This window comes from Borostomias antarcticus, assembly GCF_949987555.1.
Source record: "Borostomias antarcticus genome assembly, chromosome: 2".
Taxonomy (NCBI): domain Eukaryota; kingdom Metazoa; phylum Chordata; class Actinopteri; order Stomiiformes; family Stomiidae; genus Borostomias; species Borostomias antarcticus.
Genome location: NC_140235.1, coordinates 11,887,253 through 11,912,475, shown reverse-complemented (window position 1 = coordinate 11,912,475; position 25,223 = coordinate 11,887,253). Strand labels below are relative to the sequence as shown.

The following is a 25,223-nucleotide window of genomic DNA, read 5'->3' as shown; positions in this document are numbered from 1 at the left end:
CCATCTCCTCCTCCATCGTCCCGTGGACCCACCACCCGCGGGAGAAATTGTCGGGGTCGGGTGCGCTGCCAACTAGGTGGCGGTGAAGGCGGGGGACACCGACGGACCGGACCCGGGCGGCAAAGGCTGGCTCTGGGGACATGGAACGTGACCTCGCTGGGGGGGAAGGAGCCGGAGCTTGTGAGGGAGGTGGAGCGATACCAATTACACCTGGTGGGGCTAACCTCTACGCACAGCACCGGCGCTGGAACCAAACTCCTGGATAGGGGTTGGACCCTGTTCTTCTCCGGAGTTGCTCACGGTATGAGGCGTAAGGCAGGTGTGGCTATACTAGCTAGCCCCCAGCTGAGCGCCTCTGTGCTGGAGTTCACCCCAGTGGACGAGAGGGTCGCCTCCCTGCGCCTTAGGACTGTGGGGGGGGGGACTCTGACTGTGGTTTGTGCTTATGCACCGAACAGCAGTTCAGAGTACTCAGCCTTCCTGCAGACCCTGAGTGGAGTCCTTTTGGGGGCTCCTGCAGGGGACTCCAGTGTCCTACTGGGGGACTTCAATGCACACGTAGGCAATGATGGAGAAACTTGGAGGGGCGTGATTGGGAGGCATGGCCACCACGATCTGAACCCGAGTGGTGCTCTGTTGTTGGACTTCTGTGCTAGTCACGGTTTGTCCATAACAAACACCATGTTCGAACACAAGGATGCCCACAAGTACACCTGGCATCAGAACACCTTAGGCCGAAGGTCGATGATCGATTTCGTTATCGTATCATCTGATCTGAGGCCATGCGTTTTGGACACTCGGGTAAAGAGAGGGGCAGAGCTGTCCACTGATCACCATCTGGTGGTGAGCTGGTTTCGATGGCGGGGGAAACTTCTGGACAGACCTGGAAAACCCAAGCGTGTAGTGAGGGTGAACTGGGAACGTCTGGAGGAAGAGCCTGTCCGGAGAGATTTCAATTGCCACCTCCGGCGGAGCTTCTCAGGCATCCCTGTGGAGGTTGGGGACATCGAGCATGAGTGGTCGGTGTTCAAAGCCTCCATTGCTGAAGCTGCGGCTGGGAGCTGTGGCCTGAGGGCCATAGGTACCTCAAGGGGCGGTAACCCTCGGACACCGTGGTGGACAGCGGTGGTGAGGGAAGCCGTCCGACTGAAGAAGGAGGCCTTCCGGGTTATGTTAGCCCGGGAGACCCCAGAAACAGTTGCAGGGTATCGACTGGCCCGGAGGGCTGCGGCTTTGGCTGTGACCAAGGCAAAGCAGCGGGTGTGGGAGGAGTTCGGAGAAACCATGGAGAAGGACTTTCGGTCGGCACCAAAGTGTTTCTGGAAGACCATCAGACACCTCAGGAAGGGAAAGCGGGGGACCATCCAAGCTGTATACAGCAAGGAGGGGACACTGCTGACCTCAACTGAGGAGGTTGTTGAGCGTTGGAAGGAGCACTTTGAGGAACTCCTGAACCCGACTAATCCACCCTCTACGATCGAGGCAGAGCCGGAAGATGATGGGGGGTCGTCAATGTCCTTGGAGGAGGTCACTGAGGTAGTCAAACAACTCCACAGTGGCAGAGCCCCAGGGACTGATGAGATCCGTCCAGAAATGCTGAAGGCGCTGGGTGTAGAGGGGCTGTCTTGGTTGACACGCCTCTGTAACACTGCGTGGAAGTCTGGGTCAGTGCCGAAGGAGTGGCAGACTGGGGTGGTGGTCCCAATATTCAAAAAAGGGGACCAGAGGGTGTGTGCGAATTATAGAGGCATCACATTACTCAGCCTCCCAGGGAAAGTTTACTCCAAGGTGCTGGAAAGGAGGGTCCGGCCGATAGTCGAACCTCAGATCGAAGAGGAACAATGCGGATTTCGTCCTGGTCGTGGAACTACCGACCAGCTCTTCACTCTCGCAAGGATCTTGGAGGGGGCTTGGGAGTTTGCCCAACCTGTCTACATGTGTTTTGTGGACTTGGAGAAGGCTTACGACCGGGTCCCCCGAGAGGTCTTGTGGAGAGTTATGCGGGAGTATGGGGTGAGGGGGTCCCTACTTAGGGCCATCCAATCCCTGTACACCCAGAGCGAGAGCTGTGTCCGGGTCCTCGGCAGTAAGTCGTCTGCCTTTCCGGTGGGTGTTGGCCTCCGCCAGGGCTGCGCTTTGTCACCAATCCTGTTTGTGATTTTCATGGACAGGATATCGAGGCGTAGCCGGGGGGAGGTGGGTTTGCAGTTCGGTGAGCTGGGGATCACGTCACTGCTTTTTGCAGATGATGTGGTCCTGATGGCATCAGCTGCCTGCGACCTCCAGCACTCTCTGGATAGGTTCGCAACTGAGTGTGAAGCGGCTGGGATGAGAATAAGCACTTCTAAATCTGAGGCCATGGTTCTCAGCAGGAAACCGGTGGCCTGTCCGCTCCGAGTAGGAAATGAGTCCTTACCCCAAGTGAAGGAGTTCAAGTATCTGGGGGTCTTGTTCACGAGTGAGGGAACCATGGAGAGGGAGTTTGGCCGGAGAATCGGAGCAGCTGGTGCGGTTCTGCAGTCACTATACCGCACTGTTGTGACGAAAAGAGAGCTGAGCCAAAAGGCAAAGCTCTCGATCTACCGGTCTATCTTCGTCCCCACCCTCACCTATGGTCATGAAGGATGGGTCATGACCGAAAGAACGAGATCACGGATACAAGCGGCCGAAATGAGTTTTCTCCGGAGGGTGGCTGGGGTCTCCCTGAGAGATCGGGTGAGAAGTTCAGTCATCCGGGAGAGACTCGGAGTAGAGCCGCTGCTCCTTTGCGTCGAAAGGAGCCAGTTGAGGTGGTTCGGGCATCTAGTGAGGATGCCTCCTGGGCGCCTCCCTAGGGAGGTGTTCCAGGCGTGTCCGGCTGGGAGGAGGCCGCGGGGTAGACCCAGGACCAGGTGGCGGGACTACATCTCCGCACTGGCCTGTGAGCGGCTAAAGATTCCCCAGGCAGAGCTGGTTGATGCTGCTAGGGAAAGGGATGTCTGGGGCTCCCTGCTGGAGCTGCTGCCTCCGCGACCCGACCCTGGATAAGCGGATGAAGATGATGATGATGATGATGACAATATGTTGACTCCATGGAAATCCCCATTAAGTTAAGATGTGCTTACCTCTTCTGTGTCCAAATGCTTTCATGTCTCCGGTGTGTAGGACAATGTGTCAGGGTGCCTGGACACGGTTGGGGCGATCGTGGTGGACCGGGAGGGGAATGTAGCTGCCGCGGTGTCCAGCGGGGGCCTAGCCATGAAGCATTCAGGCAGGGTTGGCCAGGTAACTGTGCCCTCGCACCACCCCTTCACCACCTTGTTAACGTCAGAACCTTTTAATGCAGTTACAGCACACAAGTAGCCCCTCTAAAGCCAAAGTCTGTACGCGCAATGCTATGCCCTGTTTCTCATTCTCACTCTCTCTGTCCCCCATTCTGTCTCTCTCTCTCTCTCTCTCTCTCTCTCTCTCTCTCTCTCTCTCTCTCTCTCTCCCTCTCTCTCTCTCTCTCTCTCTCCACAGGCTGCTCACTATGGATGTGGCTGCTGGGCTGAGAATGCCTGTAATGTGAACCCTTACTCTGCAGCAGTGAGTACCTCAGGTATCCGAAAAAAACACCCTTACTACCCTACTGTACCCTAAACACCCTCTACTACCCTACCCTAGACACCGTCTACTACCCTACCCTAAACTCCTTCTACTACCCTACTGTACCCTAAACACCTTCTACTACCCTACTGTACCCTAAACACCCTCTACTACCCTACCCTAAACTCCTTCTACTACCCTACTGTACCCTAAACACCTTCTACTACCCTACTGTACCCTAAACACCCTCTACTACCCTACCCTAAACTCCTTCTACTACCCTACTGTACCCTAAACACCTTCTACTACCCTACTGTACCCTTAACACCCTCTACTACCCTACCCTAAACTCCTTCTACTACCCTACTGTACCCTAAACACCTTCTACTACCCTACTGTACCCTAAACACCCTCTACTACCCTACCCTAAACTCCTTCTACTACCCTACTGTACCCTAAACACCCTCTACTACCCCACCCTAAACACCCTCTACTACCCTACCCTAAACACCTTCTACTACCCTACCCTAAACGCCCTCTACTACCCTAAACACCCTCTACTACCCTACCCTAAACACCCTCTACTACCCTACTGTACCCTACACACCCTCTACTACCCTACCCTAAACACCTTCTACTACCCTACTGTACCCTACACACCCTCTACTACCCTACCCTAAACACTCCACTACCCTACCCTAAACACCCTCTACTACCCTACTGTACCCTAAACACCCTCTACTACCCTACTGTACACTTAACACCTTCTACTACCCTACCCTAGACACCCTCTACTACCCTACTGTACCCTAGACACCCCCTACTACCCTACCCTAAACACCCTCTACTACCCTACTGTACCCTAAACACCCTCTACTACCCTACCCTAAACACCTTCTACTACCCTACTGTACACTTAACACCTTCTACTACCCTACCCTAGACACCCTCTACTACCCTACTGTACCCTAGACACCCCCTACTACCCTACCCTAAACACCCTCTACTACCCTACCCTAAACACCTTCTACTACCCTACTGTACCCTAAACACCTTCTACTACCCTACTGTACCCTAAAAACCCTCTACTACCCTACCCTAAACACCCTCTACTACCCTACCCTAAACACCTTCTACTACCCTACTGTACCCTAAAAACCCTCTACTACCCTACCCTAAACACCTTCTACTACCCTACTGTACCCTAAAAACCCTCTACTACCCTACTGTACCCTAAACACCCTCTACTACCCTACCCTAAACACCTTCTACTACCCTACTGTACCCTAAAAATCCTCTAGTACCCTACCCTAAACACCCTCTACTACCCTACCCTAAACACCTTCTACTACCCTACCCTAAACACCTTCTACTACCCTACCCTAAACACCCTCTACTACCCTACTGTACCCTAAACACCCTCTATTACCCTACTGTACCATAAACACCTTCTACTACCCTACTGTACCCTAAAAACCCTCTACTACCCTACCCTAGACACCCCCTACTACCCTACCCTAAACACCCTCTACTACCCTACCCTAAACACCCTCTACTACCCTACCCTAAACACCTTCTACTACCCTACCCTAAACACCCTCTACTACCCTACCCTAAACACCCTCTACTACCCTACTGTACCCTAAAAACTCTCTACTGCCCTACCCTAAACACCCTCTATTACCCTACTGTACCATAAACACCTTCTACTACCCTACTGTACCCTAAAAACCCTCTACTACCCTACCCTAGACACCCCCTACTACCCTACCCTAAACACCCTCTACTACCCTACCCTAAACACCCTCTACTACCCTACCCTAAACACCTTCTACTACCCTACCCTAGACACCGTCTACTACCCTACCCTAAACACCTTCTACTACCCTACTGTACCCTACACACCCTCTACTACCCTACTGTACCCTAAACACCCTCTACTACCCTACCCTAAACACCCTCTACTACCCTACCCTAAACACCCTCTACTACCCTACTGTACCCTAAACACCCTCTACTACCCTAAACACCTTCTACTACCCTACTGTACCCTACACACCCTCTACTACCCTACCCTAAACACCCTCTACTACCCTACTGTACCCTAAACACCCTCTACTACCCTACCCTAAACGCCCTCTACTACCCTAAACACCCTCTACTACCCTACCCTAAACACCCTCTACTACCCTACCCTAAACACCCTCTACTACCCTACTGTACCCTAAACACCCTCTACTACCCTACTGTACCCTAAACACCTTCTACTACCCTACTGTACCCTAAACACCCTCTACTACCCTACCCTAAACACCTTCTACTACCCTACCCTAAACACCTTCTACTACCCTACTGTACCCTACACACCCTCTACTACCCTACCCTAAACACCCTCTACTACCCTACCCTAAACACCCTCTACTACCCTACTGTACCCTAAACACCCTCTACTACCCTACCCTAAACGCCCTCTACTACCCTAAACACCCTCTACTACCCTACCCTAAACACCCTCTACTACCCTACCCTAAACACCCTCTACTACCCTACTGTACCCTAAACACCTTCTACTACCCTACTGTACCCTAAACACCTTCTACTACCCTACCCTAAACACCCTCTACTACCCTACCCTAAACACCCTCTACTACCCTACTGTACCCTAAACACCCTCTACTACCCTACCCTAAACACCCTCTACTACCCTACTGTCCCCTAAACACCTTCTACTACCCTACCCTTAACACCCTCTACTACCCTACTGTACACTTAACACCTTCTACTACCCTACCCTAAACGCCCTCTACTACCCTAAACACCTTCTACTACCCTACCCTAAACGCCCTCTACTACCCTACCCTAAACACCCTCTACTACCCTACTGTACCCTAAACACCCTCTACTACCCTACCCTAAACACCCTCTACTACCCTACTGTACCCTAAACACCCTCTACTACCCTACCCTAAACACCCTCTACTACCCTACCCTAAACACCCTCTACTACCCTACTGTACCCTAAACACCCTCTACTACCCTACCCTAAACACCCTCTACTACCCTACTGTACCCTAGACGCCCTCTACTACCCTACCCTAAACACCCTCTACTATCCTACCCTTAACACCCTCTACTACCCTACCCTAAACACCCTCTACTACCCTACCCTAAACCCTCTACTACCCTACCCTAAACACCCTCTACTACCCTAAACACCTTCTACTACCCTACCCGAGTGTGCCTGCGTGTGGACAGAGGCCCTGTTATCTTTTAAAACCCTGCAGTATACCGTTTGAATTCAGCATTTGATTCTTGATTGTCGTCTTTTGTTCAGGTCCGCGTGACTCAGAGCTGGGTCTCTTACTCAGCCGCACTTGAGTCAGATTTCTGACAAGCGGTAATGCTTTCCACCGCTCCTCGCCGCGTGATCCACCTCAGTCACTTCCTCTGTTGATTGGGTCATTGTGTGCCGCTCTTTGTCAGGCACACAGCTGCGCGCCAGGTGTGCTTTTTGAGGCTCGTAGTTATTCCCCCCCCCCCTCCAGAGAGAGTTTCGACACGTGACACCTTTGTGGCAGATGCAATAGTGACGGCGACGGCGTGCGCACTAGGCTACGCTGCTCCTCCGATGCGCCCTGGCCCCCTCCGAGGGCCCTCTTTGAGCCAGCAGCCCCCAGTCTGAAAACCCACAAGGTGGTTCATCTGGTGCACATTAGCTGTGATGGTGACATGCAGCATGTCCGCCCATTGTCCTTGTACGCTGTGTGTGACGTCTCCTCACATTGCATTTTAACCACTAAAAACAACTTGGCCCTTTCTTTTTTCCCTCCTCAACAGAGTGGTTCTGTTTTGTTAGTGTAGAGTTTCTCTTTTATGTCTTTCTCATAAACTGAGACGGATGAGCTGAGCAGAGCTGGCGGGGCGCGAGGGAGAGGGGGGCAGAAAGCAGGAGTGGGGCGCGAGGGAGAGGGGGGCAGAAAGCAGGAGCGGGGCGCGAGGGAGAGGGGGGCAGAAGGCAGGAGCGGGCGCGGGGGAAGGAGAGCTGGCCAGACAGTCTGGACGCCCAGACGCGTACAGCACAGAGCTGGCACATTCACAGCCTCCCTCAAAGTCACAACCTGTTTATTTGAGAGGTGCAGCCGTCGAGAGGTCATGCATTGGCGCGGGTCGCTCAGAGTTGCCACGCTAATTTTTTGAAACGGGAGACGGAGTCAATTAGAACTCGATATTATGATAACACATTTTATTGTTTTTTTTTTTCCCTCCTCCTTTTGAGTGAACTGCTCCTTCACATGCTGCTTGTGATAGAATGCTGTGATTAGAGGGGGGAGCATGAAGGTCCATACGTGACGAGATGAAAACAGCCCAGCTGGATGGAGCGGACGTTTTGTTGAAGTTGAAATAGATCGTCTTTGACTTTTTCGTCAAATCTCCGAGTTCACTTGAATATCAGAATAGAATCTCGGCAACATGTGAAATACCTTCTGCCACGTGCGTACATGTTGAATAAGATGTTGTGCTTTGCCTGGTTCTTGGGGAGACGGCCCTGAGGCGCTGATCTTCAGGTTTTGTTAATGAAATTAGCAGTCTCACCAATGTGTTACCCCCCAATTTGTTCTTTTCTGTGTTCCTATTTGAATGATCTTCCTATTTGATTGAATCTTCCTATTTGATTGAATCTTCCTATTTGATTGATCTTCTCTGTTCATTGTTTTACAACCTCTGTGAAACTTCTTTCTAATCTGTTTCCATTGAAATCAGTCTGTTTAGAAACACCCTTTGCTCTGTGACATCACTCACTTTACCCTTTGTCCCTGAGTGCATGTAACTTCCTCTACCATGCTATAAATTGTCCCGCGATGTTTCAGTCCGACCATTCTGATGAGGGAAACACTTCCTGTTTCAGAATCCGATTTGCAAATCGTCATATTAGAATAAAACTATTGTCTTTGTTTGAAACCAGCTTGAATCGACCACTCGCATGTTCTTTTGATTCTCTAACTTAACCAAGTTAGATTTTCATCCATAATTTTTAAACTAGCATCGCCTGTCAGGCGAATAAAGAAACCATTCCTTTCACAGGCCTTCTCCATGTATTTATGTGACGTATACGTGCGCGTCTTAGTCCGCGTGGGACTAGAGTGTAGCCTATTACAAAGATCCTTCTGAAGGGGGTGTAAACATCGCCACTATTCATAGGCTGCGTGGCATTAAAGTTGGGTCTGGGATGTATGTTCTTCAATAGATAGCTGCTATATTGTCCCCTGTCCTTTAAAGCTAGTCTGCTTGTAGCTGCTGGGAACATTAACTCTTTTCAGGTTGAGCTCAAGTGAAATGCATCTCAATGGCGAAGGGCTGATTTGAGCAGACAGGCTGTGGTTGGGCTCATGTGTATTTGGGACACACAGATAACTGCCGTCTCTCAGCACAGTAGCTTTAAGTGGACTTATTCACGGTTGATTTCGTCACCACAGGCGCACAGTGCAAAGATTCAGGTGCCAGGAAGCACAGTGGGGGAGAAAAAATGTCTGCCTATGATTTTATTAAAATAATTCTCAGGGGCAGGGAAGTGACTTTAACAGCGAGACACCCTGTAAAACTGCTACTGACATTGTAAGACGCACACAAGGAAAAGCTTAAAATCATTAATTTACAGCCAATGTGCTTCCGCACGCTGTACTCAGAGGTGCGCCACCTGATAATGTAAACGTGGCTCATGGAGAGAGAGAGAGAGAGAGGTGGGGGGGGGGGGGAACTCCACGCTGGAGAGAGAGGACAGAATAGTCTTCCTTCCCGACACCACCTGGACTCCTGGGCTTTACAGAAAGGTTGGGCCGCACTGCCATTCTCCAGCAACGCTAGGCCTGGCTGTGTGTCACACTTACATGTCACATGGCACGTTAGTCAATCCCTCCCCCAGCTACCAAGTTGACCGGCGAACCTTTAGTCTGCGACTCCGAGAACAGACGTGGAGCTAATGCCCCCTCAGGCGCAGCGTTGTGGACATGTACTATAGCTAATGTGGTCCTGACCTGGTATTGTATAGAATGTAGCCTACTTACACACAGTCTACTGCACAGAGACTGGTCTGACACACAGCTGCTCGCTGTGACGACACGCCTCCGATTCAGCTCTGATCTCTGTTCTCTTCATGGCCGCTCAGACCGGACGAGGAACAGACATCAATGTCTTGCCCTTTTGCTTCTTTTTCGTTAGATATTCAATTAAGACCACATTCTGTTGTATTGAGAGATCCACTCTGATCTTAGTATTAGAACCAGTTATTTGCTCTTTATATTTTGTCACCTCCTCCCCCAACCTCTTATGGTGTGGGTATTCCTTTCATGTGAGTCAAAATTGAAAACGCTTTCCTTATGGGGATGGGGGAGCAGAAACGCCTGTTCCAGTACGACACCTGTTTTTAATCTCCCAAACTTGAAAGGCATTCCCATCAAAAGAAGCTGAAAAACAATCATTTTGGTTCTGACCCAGGGAGTCGGGTCCTCTCTCTTACTGCTCCAGCCCTCCCTCCACTCTCCCTCTCTCTCTCTTCCTCCCTCCCTCCCTCCCTCATTCCCCTCCTTCACTCGGGGCCGTGTTCTATGCAGGTCTTTCTTCATATGTGGGTCGCTTTGTTGACCTTTTTAGTTTGCGTTTTCTTTTGCTGCGGTCGCCGTTTGCGGTTCACAAGTCGTCAGTGTTTCCTCCGGCCGCAGTTGGCTGTCACACACTGTGTCCCAGTTTGTTTTATGTTATTGACATTTCTCTCCTGTGGGCTTTCGAGCTCTCACAATACCACTCCTCTTGTTAAAGCTCCAGTTCCACCATAATACCCGTCACCCCCCCCCCCGTCACCCCCCACCCCCCCCCCCAGGACCTCGCCGTCTTACCGTAACCAGACTACGGAGTGCGAGGTATTGGGCCAATCCGGGCATTCTGCTCTCGTTAAAAAACAACTCCAAATTACTTCAGGCGTTTGGTTGCCACGGTAACCAACCAGCATACAGTTTTTGTTGTAGTTACCTGATATTTTATGGGACCTTCATTTGTGTTTACAGAAACAACAAGGCTGTTTTCTTTAGTCTTTATGGCTTAGCTATTGAGCGTTTGCCAGACATCTTTTGTTTTCACTTGCTGGCCCCCGCCCCCCTGCCTCTCTTTCCAAAGCTTTGGCGGGCTAGCTTTACATTAGGGAAGGAGGATTTTAGGCCTCATGTATTCAAAATGTTAAACTTTCTCAACTTAACTTATAGGTTTAGCTTGCAACAGGCTTAGGCTGATGTGTTGTTGGTATTCAATGATATCCATACACCTGCGTTGTGTGTGCTCAACAAATTGCTGCTATTTTGAATTGAACCCTGAAACACATTAGATGCATTAGATCTGAGGAACATCGAACTGCTTCAGGGAACGGAGCGCTGTGTACCGCGTCGATCTCCATTACTTACATTTGAATCCTTCAAACAAAAGACGAGTTGTGTACACACACACTTTGTTCAGAAGATAAGCAGCTGTGGTGTCGGTGGGGTATATCGGATATGTTTTTAGTTTTTTTATTTCATTTTATTTTATTGAGACTTGACATCATAACCATTGGGAGAACAACCCTGGGTAGAGAGAAAGGACAGGGTGCTGTGTACGCTGACATGCACTTCCCCTCCAGCTGTGTGGCGTGCCCGGACGCCGCCGCACGCCTAACTGACACCTCAGTGGTCCTGCCAACCCTAACACGCTCAGGAGGGCTCCAGTCAGAGACCCGGGTCTGTCCGTCCTGCCGACGGCCTGCAGCTGATCAATCCACTCACTGTTCTCCTCCGCTTCTGACACGGGTTCAACTTCTTTGCCGTCTTGATAGCCTTACTGTACGGTGCGACCGATGTTTCATCCCTGGTTGCTTAGGCTTTATTTAATTCACTGTGTGTGTGGGTGTGGGTGTGTGTGTGTGCGCACGCGCACGCGCGCGTGTGTTGTGCTTGTGCTTTATGCATCTGTGTGTGTTTTCTCTATGTATATGTGCATGTTGTGTGTTTTCTGTGTGTATGCGTGTGTGTGTGTTTTCTCTGTGAGTATGCATGTGTGTATTAGGGATGGGCATGAGTACTCGAGTACTCGTTGACGTCAGTACTCGAGTAACCATGGCGAGTAATTGTTTCACTATGAAAAAAATGCTTCGTTATTCATACCTGCGCACTGTGCTTTTGGCTACCTGCGTGAGGCTACTCACATCAGTCGCAACATGTCTGCTGCTCGTAAAAGTACAGTCTGGAAATACTTTGAGAAAGAAGGGGAAAAGAGTGTGCAGTGCAAAATCTGCAATGTGAAACTTGCTTATCATAAGCAAACCAGCTCAATGCTCAACCACATGCGGTTAAAGCACAACGAAACAATGAATGAGACGACTGGACAACAACCCCGAATCACATCATTTGCTAGCCCGGCTAGCTCACGACGATGCAACGCCAAACGAACGGAAAAGATAAGTTAAAGAACACAGTAGTCAATGTCCGCTGTGACGTTTGTTCTTTAATAAATGAAATTGGATTAAATGGCTTAAATTGTTGGTTGTTTATTCATATGCAAATTCGCTATAACGAAATACGTCGGGATAATTTCTAAACAGTCGGGCACGTTTACTTAATCGGGCACATAGCCTACTGTAGGCCTACATCGATGGCCACGGACCTCCCAGATTTATTTTTACGGTAAGCTACATAACAGCGAGTATTCGAGTACTCGTTCATTATGAATATAGAGTACTCAAGTATTACAATAACTGAAAATGCCCATCCCTAGTGTGTATATGTGTGTGTGTTTTCTCCGTGTGTGTGTGTGTGTTTTCTCTGTGTGTGTATGTGTGTGTGTTTTCTGTGTGTGTGTGTTTGTGTGTTTTCTGTGTGTGTGTGTTTTCTCTGTGTGTGTGTGTGTGTGTGTGTGTGTGTGTGTGTGTGTGTGTGTGTGTGTGTGTGTGTGTGTTCTCACCCTGGTCTCTCTCTGGTCCTGGGGCGCCAGGCTGCGGGGAGCACCTGATCCGCACCATGCTGGCCCGGGAGTGTTCCTCCGCCATGCAGTCTGAGGACGCCCACCAGGCGCTGCTGGAGACTATGCAAAACAAGTTCATCAGTGAGTAACCCCCCCCGTCCTTACACCTGTACAACACCAGAGAACCTGTAACCCCCCCCCCACACACACACACCCTGCACCCCTACCCCAGGGAACCTCTACCCCCCCCCCCCCAACACACCTGCACAACACCAGAGAACCTGTAAAAACAAACAACAATACCTGCACCCCTACCCCAGAGAACCAGTAAACCCACTCCCCCCTACACCTGTACCCCAGAGAACCAGTAAACCCACTCCCCCCTACACCTGTACCCCAGAGAACCAGTAAACCCACTCCCCCCTACACCTGTACCCCAGAGAACCAGTAAACCCACTCCCCCCTACACCTGTACCCCAGAGAACCAGTAAACCCACTCCCCCCTACACTTGTACCCCAGAGAACCAGTAAATCCACTCCCCCCTAAACCTGTACCCCAGAGAACCAGTAAACCCACTCCCCCCTACACCTGTACCCCAGAGAACCAGTAAACCCACCCCCCCCTAAACCTGTACCCCAGAGAACCCCCCCCCCTACAACACCAGAGAACCTGTAAACCCCCCCCCCCCCCCACTACACCAGAGAACCTGTAAACCCCCCTAAACCCGTACAACACCAGAGAACCTGTCAGCCCAGCATCTGCTAACCCAGACAGGAAATGACACGGCCCAAACTAGCAAAACAGGAGATTAACTAACAAAGTGGATACACTGAAAACAAAGGGATCAAACCAGACAGCATTTGATTTAGATCAATTACATGTGCTCCACCGAGGCGTGCAAATGTTTCCACAGATTCATATTTTAACAGCTGTGGTTATTTTCAGCATACATAAATATTTAGCTGACAGCTCTTTTGTAGATTGTTTTCTGAAAAGTCTTGATTTTTGTGAAGTGGTCGGTGTGTGGAGTAAGCCTGAGCTCTGCTGTCTCTGGGCCCGCAAGAATGGCCGGAGGGACTGCCTCAAAAGCAATGAGGAGACAATGAAAGCAGCGAGTGTGGAAACAGGGTGGTTTTTGCCCTGATGTATCCTCCTTTAGAAGTCAGTCAGCATCGCCCAGCTTTCACACTGGGACTGGGACACAAGGACAGTTGCAAGGGTAGGACGGGACAAGCCCATTTTTGGAGCTAATTATCCAATTGTTTTCTTTCAAGGCACACATTATTTCAATCAAGCTCTATAAATCCTGCTTGAGTAAGGAGATTTGAGGTCTCTGATATGGACGCCTCTCACTCATCTGACACATGAGCCATTTTAAATCAAGTTCTTCAAATAGAATATCTCTAACAACCATCATTATTTTAATTGCATACTTGAGCAATATTCACAGTATAAAGCGGCTCAGTGTATTTTTTCATTTCATTTCAAATCATTTTGATGGTACACTGTGTTGTAAAAGGCAGAATGTTGCCTCTTTTGTCCCCCCCCAAATGCTTCTTCTTTAAATAATTAGTTTGGTGTAGCGGGCTGCTATTTTCGCTGAAAAATCCGTAACGCTTTACGGCATTACTTCACACACCAACCTCCGCTGGCTATTGCTATAAAAATAGCACAAATTCTCAAATCACAGTACTATAGACATCGTGTTGGAGGCGAAAAGACCAAAGAAGACCATCACAGAAAAAGACAAGACCAGAAAAAGAGAAAAACCAATCCAGAAACCAAACTAGAGGATTGTCTTTTACTTGCTGGCGGGAGCTTCATAGTGAAAGGCTGCTAGACTGACTGGCCTCTTTGCTGTTGAACTTGTACTGTAAGTACTGTACTAGTGTTAGCTAGCCTAATATTAGCTGGCTTGCTATGTGTTATGTTGAAATTGCTTGATGTTTGGCTGTGCTAGCTGTGAATGTATGGGGTAATCCCTATATTCCCCAGGTCCTATGTTTCCCAGGTCCTATGTTCCCCCCAAAAAAGGGTTCTATGTTCCCCGGGTCCCATGTTCCCCCCGAAAAAGGGTCCTATGTTCCCCGGGTCCTATGTTCCCCCCGAAACGCGAAAGATAAACGTGATTATGCCATCGCTATGCCATGGTGTGGCCCTCGCTCGCTACCAGAAGAGAACAACACTGTCTTTTATTTGTTCATAAGGCTTTGTCCGGCAAACCTCCTCAGTACCTGTGTTTGCTGCTGACTTACAGGACCACAGAACAATACACCCGTTCGCAGGACTTCATTTGTTTAAATGCTCCCCGCATGAACTCCAAGGCAGGGGAGAGTGCTTTTAATTTTTATGCCCCACACAGGTGGAATAAGCTGCAGAACACACTTAAATTTAAGCAATTGACCACGAGAGGCAGTGGGTGACAGGGGATTTTACCACAGCTACGGGACGTTGTTAGGCCCGACGCGACAGCGGAGTGGTCAATTGCTTTTCTACAACGGTTACTACATATATATATTCACAAAAAACACTCAGTCGTAACATTCAATAATTTATTTACTGATCATTCTTATCATTTTAGTATTTACAAAATCTTCCGCGATATGCTATAGTTCTGAATTAAATGGTTGCCAGGCAACATAGGCTATCTCGCCTATTTGGGTTGGCCTTGTTCACATAAGCCATGAAGCATAATTCGGGTGGTTCATGTTTATTTGAATATTTCCAGCCATGGTGCAGTTATTAAAACAGTTCTCCAGAGCACTCGTTTTTGCTGGTAGGGGTGTGGAAGTGTTGGAGTCGGACTGATGAGTGCGTTATTGTAATAGGATACGAAAAAGGCGAGGTTGCTGCGAGTGGTTGCTACGCAAAGCATAGTCTACCGCTTGATTTTATCAATGGCCTCGTCAATGAGATTGACGGCGCATTAATACTAATTGTTATGCGGTCGCAGCAGTGGGTTACAGAGTATTTTACCACGGCTGCTAGCCAATCAGAATCAAGTATCCAAACTCTCCGTTGTAGAATAGAAAATCTAGTCTCCCTGGAAACATTTAGGGTTCTCATAGATGATTTGTTACATAGGAACTGCATATGCTTCCTATAGGTGTGTCTGCCACTCTCCTATCAGATGTCATTTCTGTTATTTATTTTCATTACTTATTTTCTACTTTGTATACTGTATTATATGTTTTGTACTGTATTCTATGTTTGTATTTTGTACTGTATGTGTTCTTTTGTATGTAATCAGGGCGATGTTGGAAAAGAGAGCTTGCTCTCAAACATCTTCCCTGAATAAATAAAGGTTTCAAATCAAATCACATGATTTAATGCGAAAAGGGGCAGATTATGCGCCTATTTTAGAAAGGTTGCATTTTTACCGCCAAAATCGCAGAATTCCATGCAAAATATGCGCACATTTTTTCGCATCAAGTTTAAAAAATGTTGCATGAACTTGACGGATCAGACATAGCCTAGCCTAGTTATGTGATGCGCATCAGAGGAGGCCAAATAGGTGTAATCTGCCTTGGTCTGTTGGTGCATTACAATAAACAATTGTCAAAACTTGAGATTTAAGAGCCCTTTAAAATGTAGCATACAGTACCAGGCTTTTCTGTGAAGGCAGTCCAAGCTATAGTCAAAACTATTTTGTGGTGTGTTGGGCAAGGGGGAATTTCTACAGGGAACTGACGCGCAACACAGAAAACACTATGGCATGCAACAATAACACATTTATGGAATGGTCAGATTCTTCCTGTTTTTATGTTCTAGCTTGGTTAGCATTAGCACAGCTTGTTTAGTGGCAAGCATATCTGCCCTGTCCATGTCAGTAGTCCAAACCACTACATCACTCACTTCCATTACAAATCCATTTATTAGGGCTATATTTGTTATTTGTTGCAAATGCAACGAACGGCTCATTCATTAGGGCCCACACACATAGACACGCACGCATGCGTGCACACACACACACACGCACACTTGTTATTTCACTTTCCATGTGAAGAGCCCTTTACCTCTAACTTAGCCGGATGTTTGCATGTAAGTGAATCGTCCTGGTGGGTTGATGTATACGTTGTGCAGAGCGATAATTACAGCACCTATTATTAACCTATTATGTACTAAAACCAGCTCACTCCAATGCAACTGGACTTTTTAAAGTCTGCTCCATAAAACAAAGGCACTGGACAGAGTAATTGCTTGCAGTTGTTTGGCTTGGCCCAGCAAGGTAGAGAAGTTGTGTGGGAGGATTTGGAACATTAACTTCTGGATAGATCACCCTCAGTCCACTTCACCCCCTAAGATAAAGAGACACGTACAGGCCAGTTCTCATATCCCTGATTAGGCATCTAGGAGGGAAGTGGCAGCACTGAGCGGTTCTATAGACCTGTAGTGGTATATAGGCCCGGCCGACACTAGGGTCAAGACCAGATCTGTGCATGCATGCGTGTGTGTGACGTGAGAGGTCATGTTCTGGGTCCATGTGTTCTGCCGTGCCTCCAGGCTCTCCCTTCCTGGCCAGCGAGGACTGCGTCCTGGGCGGGGTCATCGTTCTGAGGTGCTGCAGACGTGCAGAGGCCCAGCCCACGCAGGACATCCAGGCCATACTGGGTAAGAACGCCATCTCTCCACACAAACTAAACCCAATACAAAACCCACACCTTCCCAAAACCCCAGACCTTCCCAAAACCCCAGATCTTCCCAAAACCCAGATCTTCCCAAAACCCCAGACCTTCCCAAAACCCAGATCTTCCCAAAACCCCAGACCTTCCCAAAACCCACACCTTACCAAAACCCCAGACCTTCCCAAAACCCACACCTTCCCAGAACCCATATCTTCCCAAAACCCCAGACCTTCCCAAAATCCCAGACCTTCCCAAAACCCACACCTTCCCAAAACCCCAGACCTTACCAAAACCCCAGATCTTCCCAAAACCCAGATCTTCCCAAAACCCCAGACCTTCCCAAAACCCAGATCTTCCCAAAACCCCAGACCTTCCCAAAACCCACACCTTACCAAAACCCCAGACCTTCCCAAAACCCACACCTTCCCAGAACCCACACCTTCCCAAAACCCCAGACCTTCCCAAAATCCCAGACCTTCCCAAAACCCACACCTTCCCAAAACCCCAGACCTTACCAAAACCCACACCTTCCCAAAACCCCAGACCTTCCCAAAACCCACACCTTCCCAAAACCCACACCTACCAGATCAAGAGTCGGTAAAAATGTCTGCGGTGGATATTTGCAGATGCATCACAGGATACGTGGAGGGAATGAGTGAGGAGGGCTGGGGGGCTGTGGCGAGTCCTAGCGGGTGGTCTGTGTCTAAACCACCACAATCAGGCTCCGGTTTCACACCCCTGGTCTCAGGTTCAAACAGAGACCTCCCACCGAAGAATCAACCACTAATCCTGAGATAAGAGGAGCCTCAGTCTCCAGCCCCCCCCCCACCCCAACCCCCCCTCCTAGATCTGGTTTCTCTACCTGGAGCCTTCCCGAAGACCTCCTTATCCCCTCCCTGTCTTCAGAACTCCCAGCTCGGCTATTCGGTGGTCCAGTCGGTAGGACTTGTTGTGTACTATACCTCATCACCACATGATAGACGGAGCTCCGCTCCGAACCACAAACAGCTGGCCGGAGCTGTCAGCCCGTCCCGGGCCGCGTAGCTAATGTTACAGACATGGAGGCTGGGGTGATTGACGTCTAGTGTCTCGCCCTTACCCCCCTCTCTCATCTGGCTCCCATGTTTGGCCCCATGTTTGTCAGACAGGATGTTAACAGATAACCGCGCTGTGCTGTTTGGTGGATACCTTGAAAAGATTCCCCGGGAGCACGCTTCAAAACAGCCACCCTCGGGTCTCATCCCCCCTAACGTTACGTACTTAAACGCTTCCTCCACTTTTTAAGATGTTGACAGATGATCTTCCCCAACATCTGTAAGTATAGGTGCTCGCGGAGAAACATCACAGCCTCCTCCTTTTATTGGAGGCGAGCGTTGATCATAAACACGTATTAAAGTTAAGGCCAGAGCTGCTGAGAAAACAATGGCTCTATTGTTTGAATGGCAGGGTGTGTGATCGAGCGAGATATGGGGCAGCCGTTGGTCTTCTTCTAGGAAGATGTCTTTACGATTCGCGCTGACGGTCCTCAACCAGGGGAAGAAGCTCCATTCCCGTAATCTTCATCATCCCTGATCGATGGCATTTCCCAATATACCCGCTCCGTGCTCCGTGATTGACGGTACTTGCGCTTGGCAGGGGGCCGGCGGCTTGGAGCCATTTGGAATTGCGGCGCCTCTCCTCGCGAAATGGTGCGTGTGTACCGCGTGCATCCACCACCTCGGGACGCAAACTGATTTTGAGGGGCCACGGGGAAAACGCCCTGTTGATTTACGCTCGTGTTGAAGACTAAACAGTGTCTGTCGATATCTCAACCACATCCTTCACGTCACTGTAATTACACTTCTCGTCTGGGGCTCTAACTCAGCCCTCCTCCACAATAACATTGCAACGGTACGTCGTATATTTTCATGATGCATTATGGGTGTGCTGTGTTCAGAGTTTGGCACGTTCGCTCATGCACAGCCAGCTGTCAAACAGCTAGGTTTCTCCTGTGTCGGATATAAACTTTATTGAGTGTGTAACTCTGTAGCTTCTGACAAACCAGACCAAAACCTCGTCCAGATGACCAGAGACACAAGACGCCTCCTCCCTCATCTCTGTGTTTGTCTTTCTCACTGTTCATCATTATCCATTCTTTATTAATCTCCCCCCTCTCTCTCTCTCTCTCTCCCCCCCCCCCCCTCTCTCTCTCTCTCTCCCTCCCTCTCTCTCTCTCCCCCCCTCTCTCTCTCTCTCCCCCCCTCTCTCTCCGCCCCCCCTCTCTCTCTCTCTCTCCCCCCCTCTCTCTCTCTCTCTCTCTCTCCCTCTCTCTCCCCCCCCCTCTCTCTCTCTCTCTCTCCCCCCCTCTCTCTCCCTCTCTCTCTCTCTCTCTCTCTCTCTCTCCCTCTCTCTCTCTCTCTCTCTCTCTGTTCCCAGTGGAGTTCCTGTGGAGTCACACCACAGAGAGCATGTGCATTGGCTACATGTCTGCCCAAGATGGCAAAGCAAAGGTGAGGCACCAACACGATCCACTTACCACAATACAAAAGACTTATCAGGAGACAGTTGACGAAAAGCATGATTGAAATCCAACTCTGAGAATCTTTCTGGACACAGCAGGTGGTCAGCGGGAACATTTTAGGACCCAGCAGGAGGTCATAGAGGGGTCTGCAGAGAAGGTTAGAGATATATAGAGAGAGAGGTTAGTTTCCTTATATTGCCACAAATATTCACCTTGGCTTGCACAAACCTTGCACATTTGACATGTAATTACTGTAGAAGAAATCACAGACAATGTCATTTCTTTGAGAAGTGCCAATAGCCAAATTATTCAAGACATGCTGTTTTAATAATTTATCAGTGCTAAGGTTTTGCTTTTTTGGCAGGGAGGGGGGGTTGAGTCATAGACTAGCAGCAGGCCTGAAAGTTGTTTTACATCAAATTTCCATAATTTACGACTGTTTATTAGAAAAATGTGACAGAAGAACTAAATTAGTGCCTGGAAAAATCGTTTTTTTCCCGCGGCGGGGCAAGTTATTGGGGACTGAACCGGGGCCAGCCTGCTGTCTGACACTTCCTCCTCAGCAAAGTGCTCACTGCATGAGGAGCTATTACTGCAGCACAGACCGGAACCTGACAGTGGATCGAAGTCCATTGAAGAAGAGTTTTCACTGTCCTTTTGGCCTACCTTTCAAGCATATGCTTTGCCATACTGGAAAGTAAGTAAGCTGATATTCTGTATGGTCCTTGAAATGACCCCCCCGCCCCCCTTCTATCTCTCCCCCTCAGCTTCACGCCCCACAAGAGCTGAATCTGATACCTTCATGTGGATTCAGAGTTGGCCGGCAGATGAAACCAACCTCTGCTGTATTGTTTGGCGTGTCTCTGGGGGGCTCATCAGCTGAGGCTCCTCAGAAGAGCCCCCCCACCCCGTCAGACACAGGGTGTTGGGAGCGACAGTATGTAAATATCTCAGCTTGGTGTGTGTGTGTGTGTGCAGTGTGTACCCACTCCGCTGTCTGCTGAGGCAGCTCCCTCACTGCGCATGAAGAGAGAGGACTCTGTTGTAGAGCTACCATGAAGAGAGAGGACTCTGTTGTAAAGCAACCATGAAGAGAGAGGACTCTGTTGTAGAGCTACCATGAAGAGAGAAGACTCTGTTGTAGAGCTACCATGAAGAGAGAGGACTCTATTGTAGAGCTACTATAAAGAGAGAGGACTCTGTTGTAGAGCTACCGAGTCAGTGTTTTACTCACTCGCTTTTTTCCTCTCCCCTTTCTCTCTCTCTCTTTTTCTCTTTCTCTTGCTCTCTCTCTTGCTCTTTTTATCTCTTGCTCATTTTCTCTCTCTTGCTCTCTCGCCTTCTTCCTCTCTCTCTTGCCCTCATTTCTGTTCATCTCTTGCTCTCTCTCTCTCTCTCTCTCTCTCGCTCTCTCTCTCTTGCTCTCTCTCTCTCCCCATCTCTCTTACCTGCTTCTTGAGCTACCATGTACAGGGTGTACTGCAAGTCACGCACCAGTGTGGATATCAATATCAATCTGCGTATTTGCTAAATGCGCTCTGTGTATTGGGCCTTGTGGCGGAATGTGAGCTCGTAAGCTCTCCTTTCACGGCCGTGGCAGCTAGACGAGGTGTGCACGACAGGCTGAACAAACTGCACTTCTGAGGATACTACATTTATACAAATATCTTTCCTTTCATACAGAATTGTAGTCCAAAATTATTCTTTTTTCCCCAGTGGATTTTTTGAACTATGACTGTAATGTTCTTCTGCCACCTGCTTCAGTTAGGCCATACCTGTAAAGATAATACCTATATTAGCTAAAAGAAATTTCCATCAAGGCTTTTGTAGAGCAGTTGATTTTGAAAGCAGCCAGTTGAATATACCTGCACTATCCAGTGTGTCCAAGTAGACAACGACGTGAAAAATCATCAGTTGTGCCTGAATGAATGTTGAGTCCCAGGCCACTTTGACGTGATGTGACGGAGACCACCCACGTGTCCCAGTGAAAGGCTGTGTGACTTGTCGCCCTGAGCGCCAGGAATAGGACCAGGGCCTGCCCTTGGCCCAGTCTCACTCCTGTGTGTAGAGCTTCAGGGGCTGAGAGGGAGACGGGGGGAAGGGGGGGGGGCTCCACACACATTCCTCCCATTCCTGCGGGCGTCCGCTGACCGGCCAGCGTCCTCCTTCCCCCTGCGTGGAGCCCCCGATAAGAACATGAAAGGCCTCGCGCGCGGCCAACGCACGGGAGCAGGGGTATTTAGGACAGAGGTCAGGTCCCGGTCCGCTCCAGCGTCTGCGGCCCCGGTCCGCTCCAGCGTCTGCGGCGGCCCAACTCCCGACGGCTCTTCCCCAGGCCCGTACGGAGCGCACGGTGACGCGCGGCGAAGCTTCGTTCGGTATCGTTGTCGTGCGTCTGTGACGGCCTTTGGACAGATGAACAGGCAGACGCCACGTTACCCCTCTGGATGCTCTGTTGCTGCCATAACGCAGGGATCTCGTGCAGAAACAAGAGAAATGTCTTCAGTTGTGCCCTCTGGTCTACTGTCTGATGTGTCTTGTTGGAACGACGACACGTGTCTTTCGTTACGGCACATTTCGTTTTGATTTTCCATCTCACTTGGACAAATAAACGCCGCACGATTGTTTACGACTGTCGGGTTTGCAGCTCTTAAACATCATGTTGCCAAAGCATGTTGTCCTTCGCAGAACACTGCCGCTCCCACAAGCTGTCGCTTTGTTTTGACTCGACCAGAGTTCTGTCTTGTGGTCTCTTCAGTCACGGAGAACGTGCTGTGAACAGACTGGCCGTAGGTCCTAGAGGCGGTCTGTGTGTCTGTCTGTCGGTCTGTCTGTCTGTCTGTCCTCCCTCTCTAAGACCCACTCTCTCATGGCTAGCTGCTGTTGAGATAATGACTGTGTGTTCAACAGTCTCCAGTAGGTTGTTAGTTAGTGGGCTCTCTTTAGGTACTGTTGGCTCTATCTGAGGTTAAAAAAAAGAAAAGAAAGAAAGATGGCTACTGGTGTAGAGTAGTGAAGTTGTCACCTGTGAGTAGGAAAGAGCACACAGGTTGGTGTTTGTTCATTAGCAAAAGTGTGTGTGTGAGTGTGTGTGAGTGCATGCATGCGCGAGCGTGCGTACGTGTGTGTGTGTGTGTGCGCAAGCCAGAAGACAATGGAGCAGCCCTGAGACACACACACACACACACACACGTGGGCGCCCTAGGCACTGTGGTTGGATAATTACCCTCATGTTTGGTTTAGAAAGCCCTTGAGTCTTCCTGCTCGCTAACTCAATTTCTCTGCGGTGTCGGGTCTGAACTGAAACGCAGACCTGGGGTCGCGCGGCCCGAGCCGGCCTCTGCTCCTCAGGCTCAGGCTGAGGACGTGACCTTGTCCCAACAAGACGTCTCGCCATTAAGTCTGCGTCGTGGCGGCGCACACGTCGAGGGCCAAACGCGTGCAGCAGGTTACCTGGACTGCCAGGAGTTCAAATGGATTCGGGGTTTTTTGTTTTTCCTCGGTAACTGTCCCTTGCGCCTCTTGGCTGCGTGAAAAGGGGAGAGAGCGTGTTTTAACGCGCCGCCCTCACTTGACTCCGAGCTCGCTCACGGGCCTTCACCCCCATGACCGCCCCGCCCCGCCTTTGACCCCGTCTGGAGCAGATGAAGGGGGGGGGGGGGTACGGAGCAGATGAGGCAGAGGGGAGGAGAGACTGCGTCAACGGGGTAAATATCCCGCGCTGTGAGCGTTTCCATGTGTGCCCCTGCCCCCCACCTCCCCGGGCTCGGAGTTCGGCCCTGAAACGAGGTTACGCCACCTGGGCAGGACGCGACCGCAGGCAGCGGAGGGGATGCCGAGGCTCCGCCCCTCTCTGGACGGACCCCCCCCCCCCCCCGGAGGGGAGGGGGTGGTGGCGCAGGCCAGTCCTAACCAGGGACGGAGCGCTGCTGTAGCTGTTGGCACCGGGAGAGACGGCCGCCTTTGATCCCACAGTGGAAGCCTCAGTCCCTGGGCCTCACAGCTGTGCTTGCCCCCCCCCCTTCATCTTTCTCCAACACTTAACACTGGCACTCTGTACCCCTCCACCCCCCACCTCCCCATCCCTCTCTCTCTACACCCCTGTTTCCTTTTGTATGGATCCCTCCATTCCTCTCTCACTCTCTCCCCCCCTCTCTCTCTCTCTCTCTCTCTCACAGACTCACATATCCAGACTGCCGCCGGGGGCTGTGGCCGGGCAGTCGCTGGCCATCGAGGGCGGAGTGTGTCGACTGTTCAACACGGCGGTGGACTGAACCACGCCCACCTCCCCTACGGGCCTCTTCAGCAATACTCCAGTCTAAACCCCCCCCCCCCCCCCCCAGATCCCCCTCACCCCCGTCAGCAGTAATAAGCTTTAGTTGTTAGAACAGGTGTCGGAGAAGGAGGGAGGGAGGGAGCGAGGGGGTGGTAGCTTCTGCTTAGTGCACTACAGATCTTCCCTTTGCCAGTGTCTGCTGCCTCCAGCATGTACTGTGTTCCCCTCGCACATCTGACCTCCAGGTTCACCTGGACTAGACTTGATGCATCATAGCTTTTTTCTTGCCTTTTTTCTTGATTGTTTTGTTGTTGTTGTTTTTCTCAACAAAAGGCACCGTCCCTGGCGATGTATATAAGCTATGATATAGGGAAACAGGGTGATGGATATCCGCTTCTATTGGCCTTTTATTCTGGTTTTTCTCACTTAAGATTTAAAGCTATCTTTAGCTAGCTAGCTTTCAAGTACTTTAAAAGCAAAAAAAAAGTATATGTTGCATTATTTGAAACATTTAGAGTTTTAGAAGGTTTGGGAGATGCACATAGAGAAAGCCTCCTTTGCCAGGATGGTTAATTGTACTATTTGGTTGTGAGAGTTGAGGGACATGATGATCTGATGTTAAAAACAATTTTCACTAGTAACATGCACATCACCTTTCACATAGCTGAGCAGAGCCCATCGTACCAATGCTGAGTTGAAAACACGGCATCATCAAATTAATTTGTACTGTAGCACAATGTACATCTTAGCTGTGGTTGTAGACAACTCATCTTTCTTGACCTGCCTGTTGTGCAAGAATAAGAACCGAAGCCAACCTCTTTTAAGTCCACGTGTAGGGTTTTCATTAAGACCTGTTGAAACAGGTACTCGTGCACTTTTCAGTGGGGTGTAGAACTGCAGTGCTCAGGTAGTTTGTACTGGCCCCATCACCAAACACGACTGTTAGTAACCATTTGAAAGGGCACTATATATTTGTATTGTCACATTGACAGAGACCTGTATTTTGTTGTTGAGAGAAATAAGAATTGATACAAATTGATGTATGCATTTGTAATTCCCATGAAATGGTGCTGTCAAAGTAAGAAGTGAAGTACTGTATTTGACTATATGAAAGGAACAAAGGGTCTAATGGATGCTTGAAAAAAATCCCCATTTCTTTAGTAGTTTTAATTAATTTGACTATCTTACTCAATTAGTTGTAAAAACAAATGTACAATGCTATGATTCAATGTTAACAATATATGCAGCTTATTGTATCTTTACTTGAAACTGTAT

The 25,223-nt window shown here is 49.7% G+C and overlaps 1 protein-coding gene across 3 annotated transcripts in view; it reads left to right on the top strand.

The window, feature by feature from the left end:
- tasp1 (taspase, threonine aspartase, 1) overlaps nt 1-25,223 on the top strand; it is a 35,961-nt gene that overhangs the window by 10,695 nt on the left and 43 nt on the right. For 2 of the 3 annotated variants that reach the window (XM_084459414.1, XM_084459416.1), the window contains 7 exons: nt 3,145-3,264; nt 3,502-3,580; nt 12,577-12,687; nt 17,051-17,158; nt 19,588-19,661; nt 20,236-20,369; nt 23,851-25,223. The exon at nt 23,851-25,223 is cut by the window's right edge and continues 43 nt beyond it. In XM_084459414.1, the coding sequence (XP_084315540.1) occupies nt 3,145-3,264; nt 3,502-3,580; nt 12,577-12,687; nt 17,051-17,158; nt 19,588-19,661; nt 20,236-20,369; nt 23,851-24,058 (834 nt within the window). In that variant the 3' untranslated portion in view covers nt 24,059-25,223. The remainder of the gene's footprint in view (nt 1-3,144; nt 3,265-3,501; nt 3,581-12,576; nt 12,688-17,050; nt 17,159-19,587; nt 19,662-20,235; nt 20,370-23,850) is intronic. The other variant, XM_084459415.1, reaches the window with a different exon arrangement.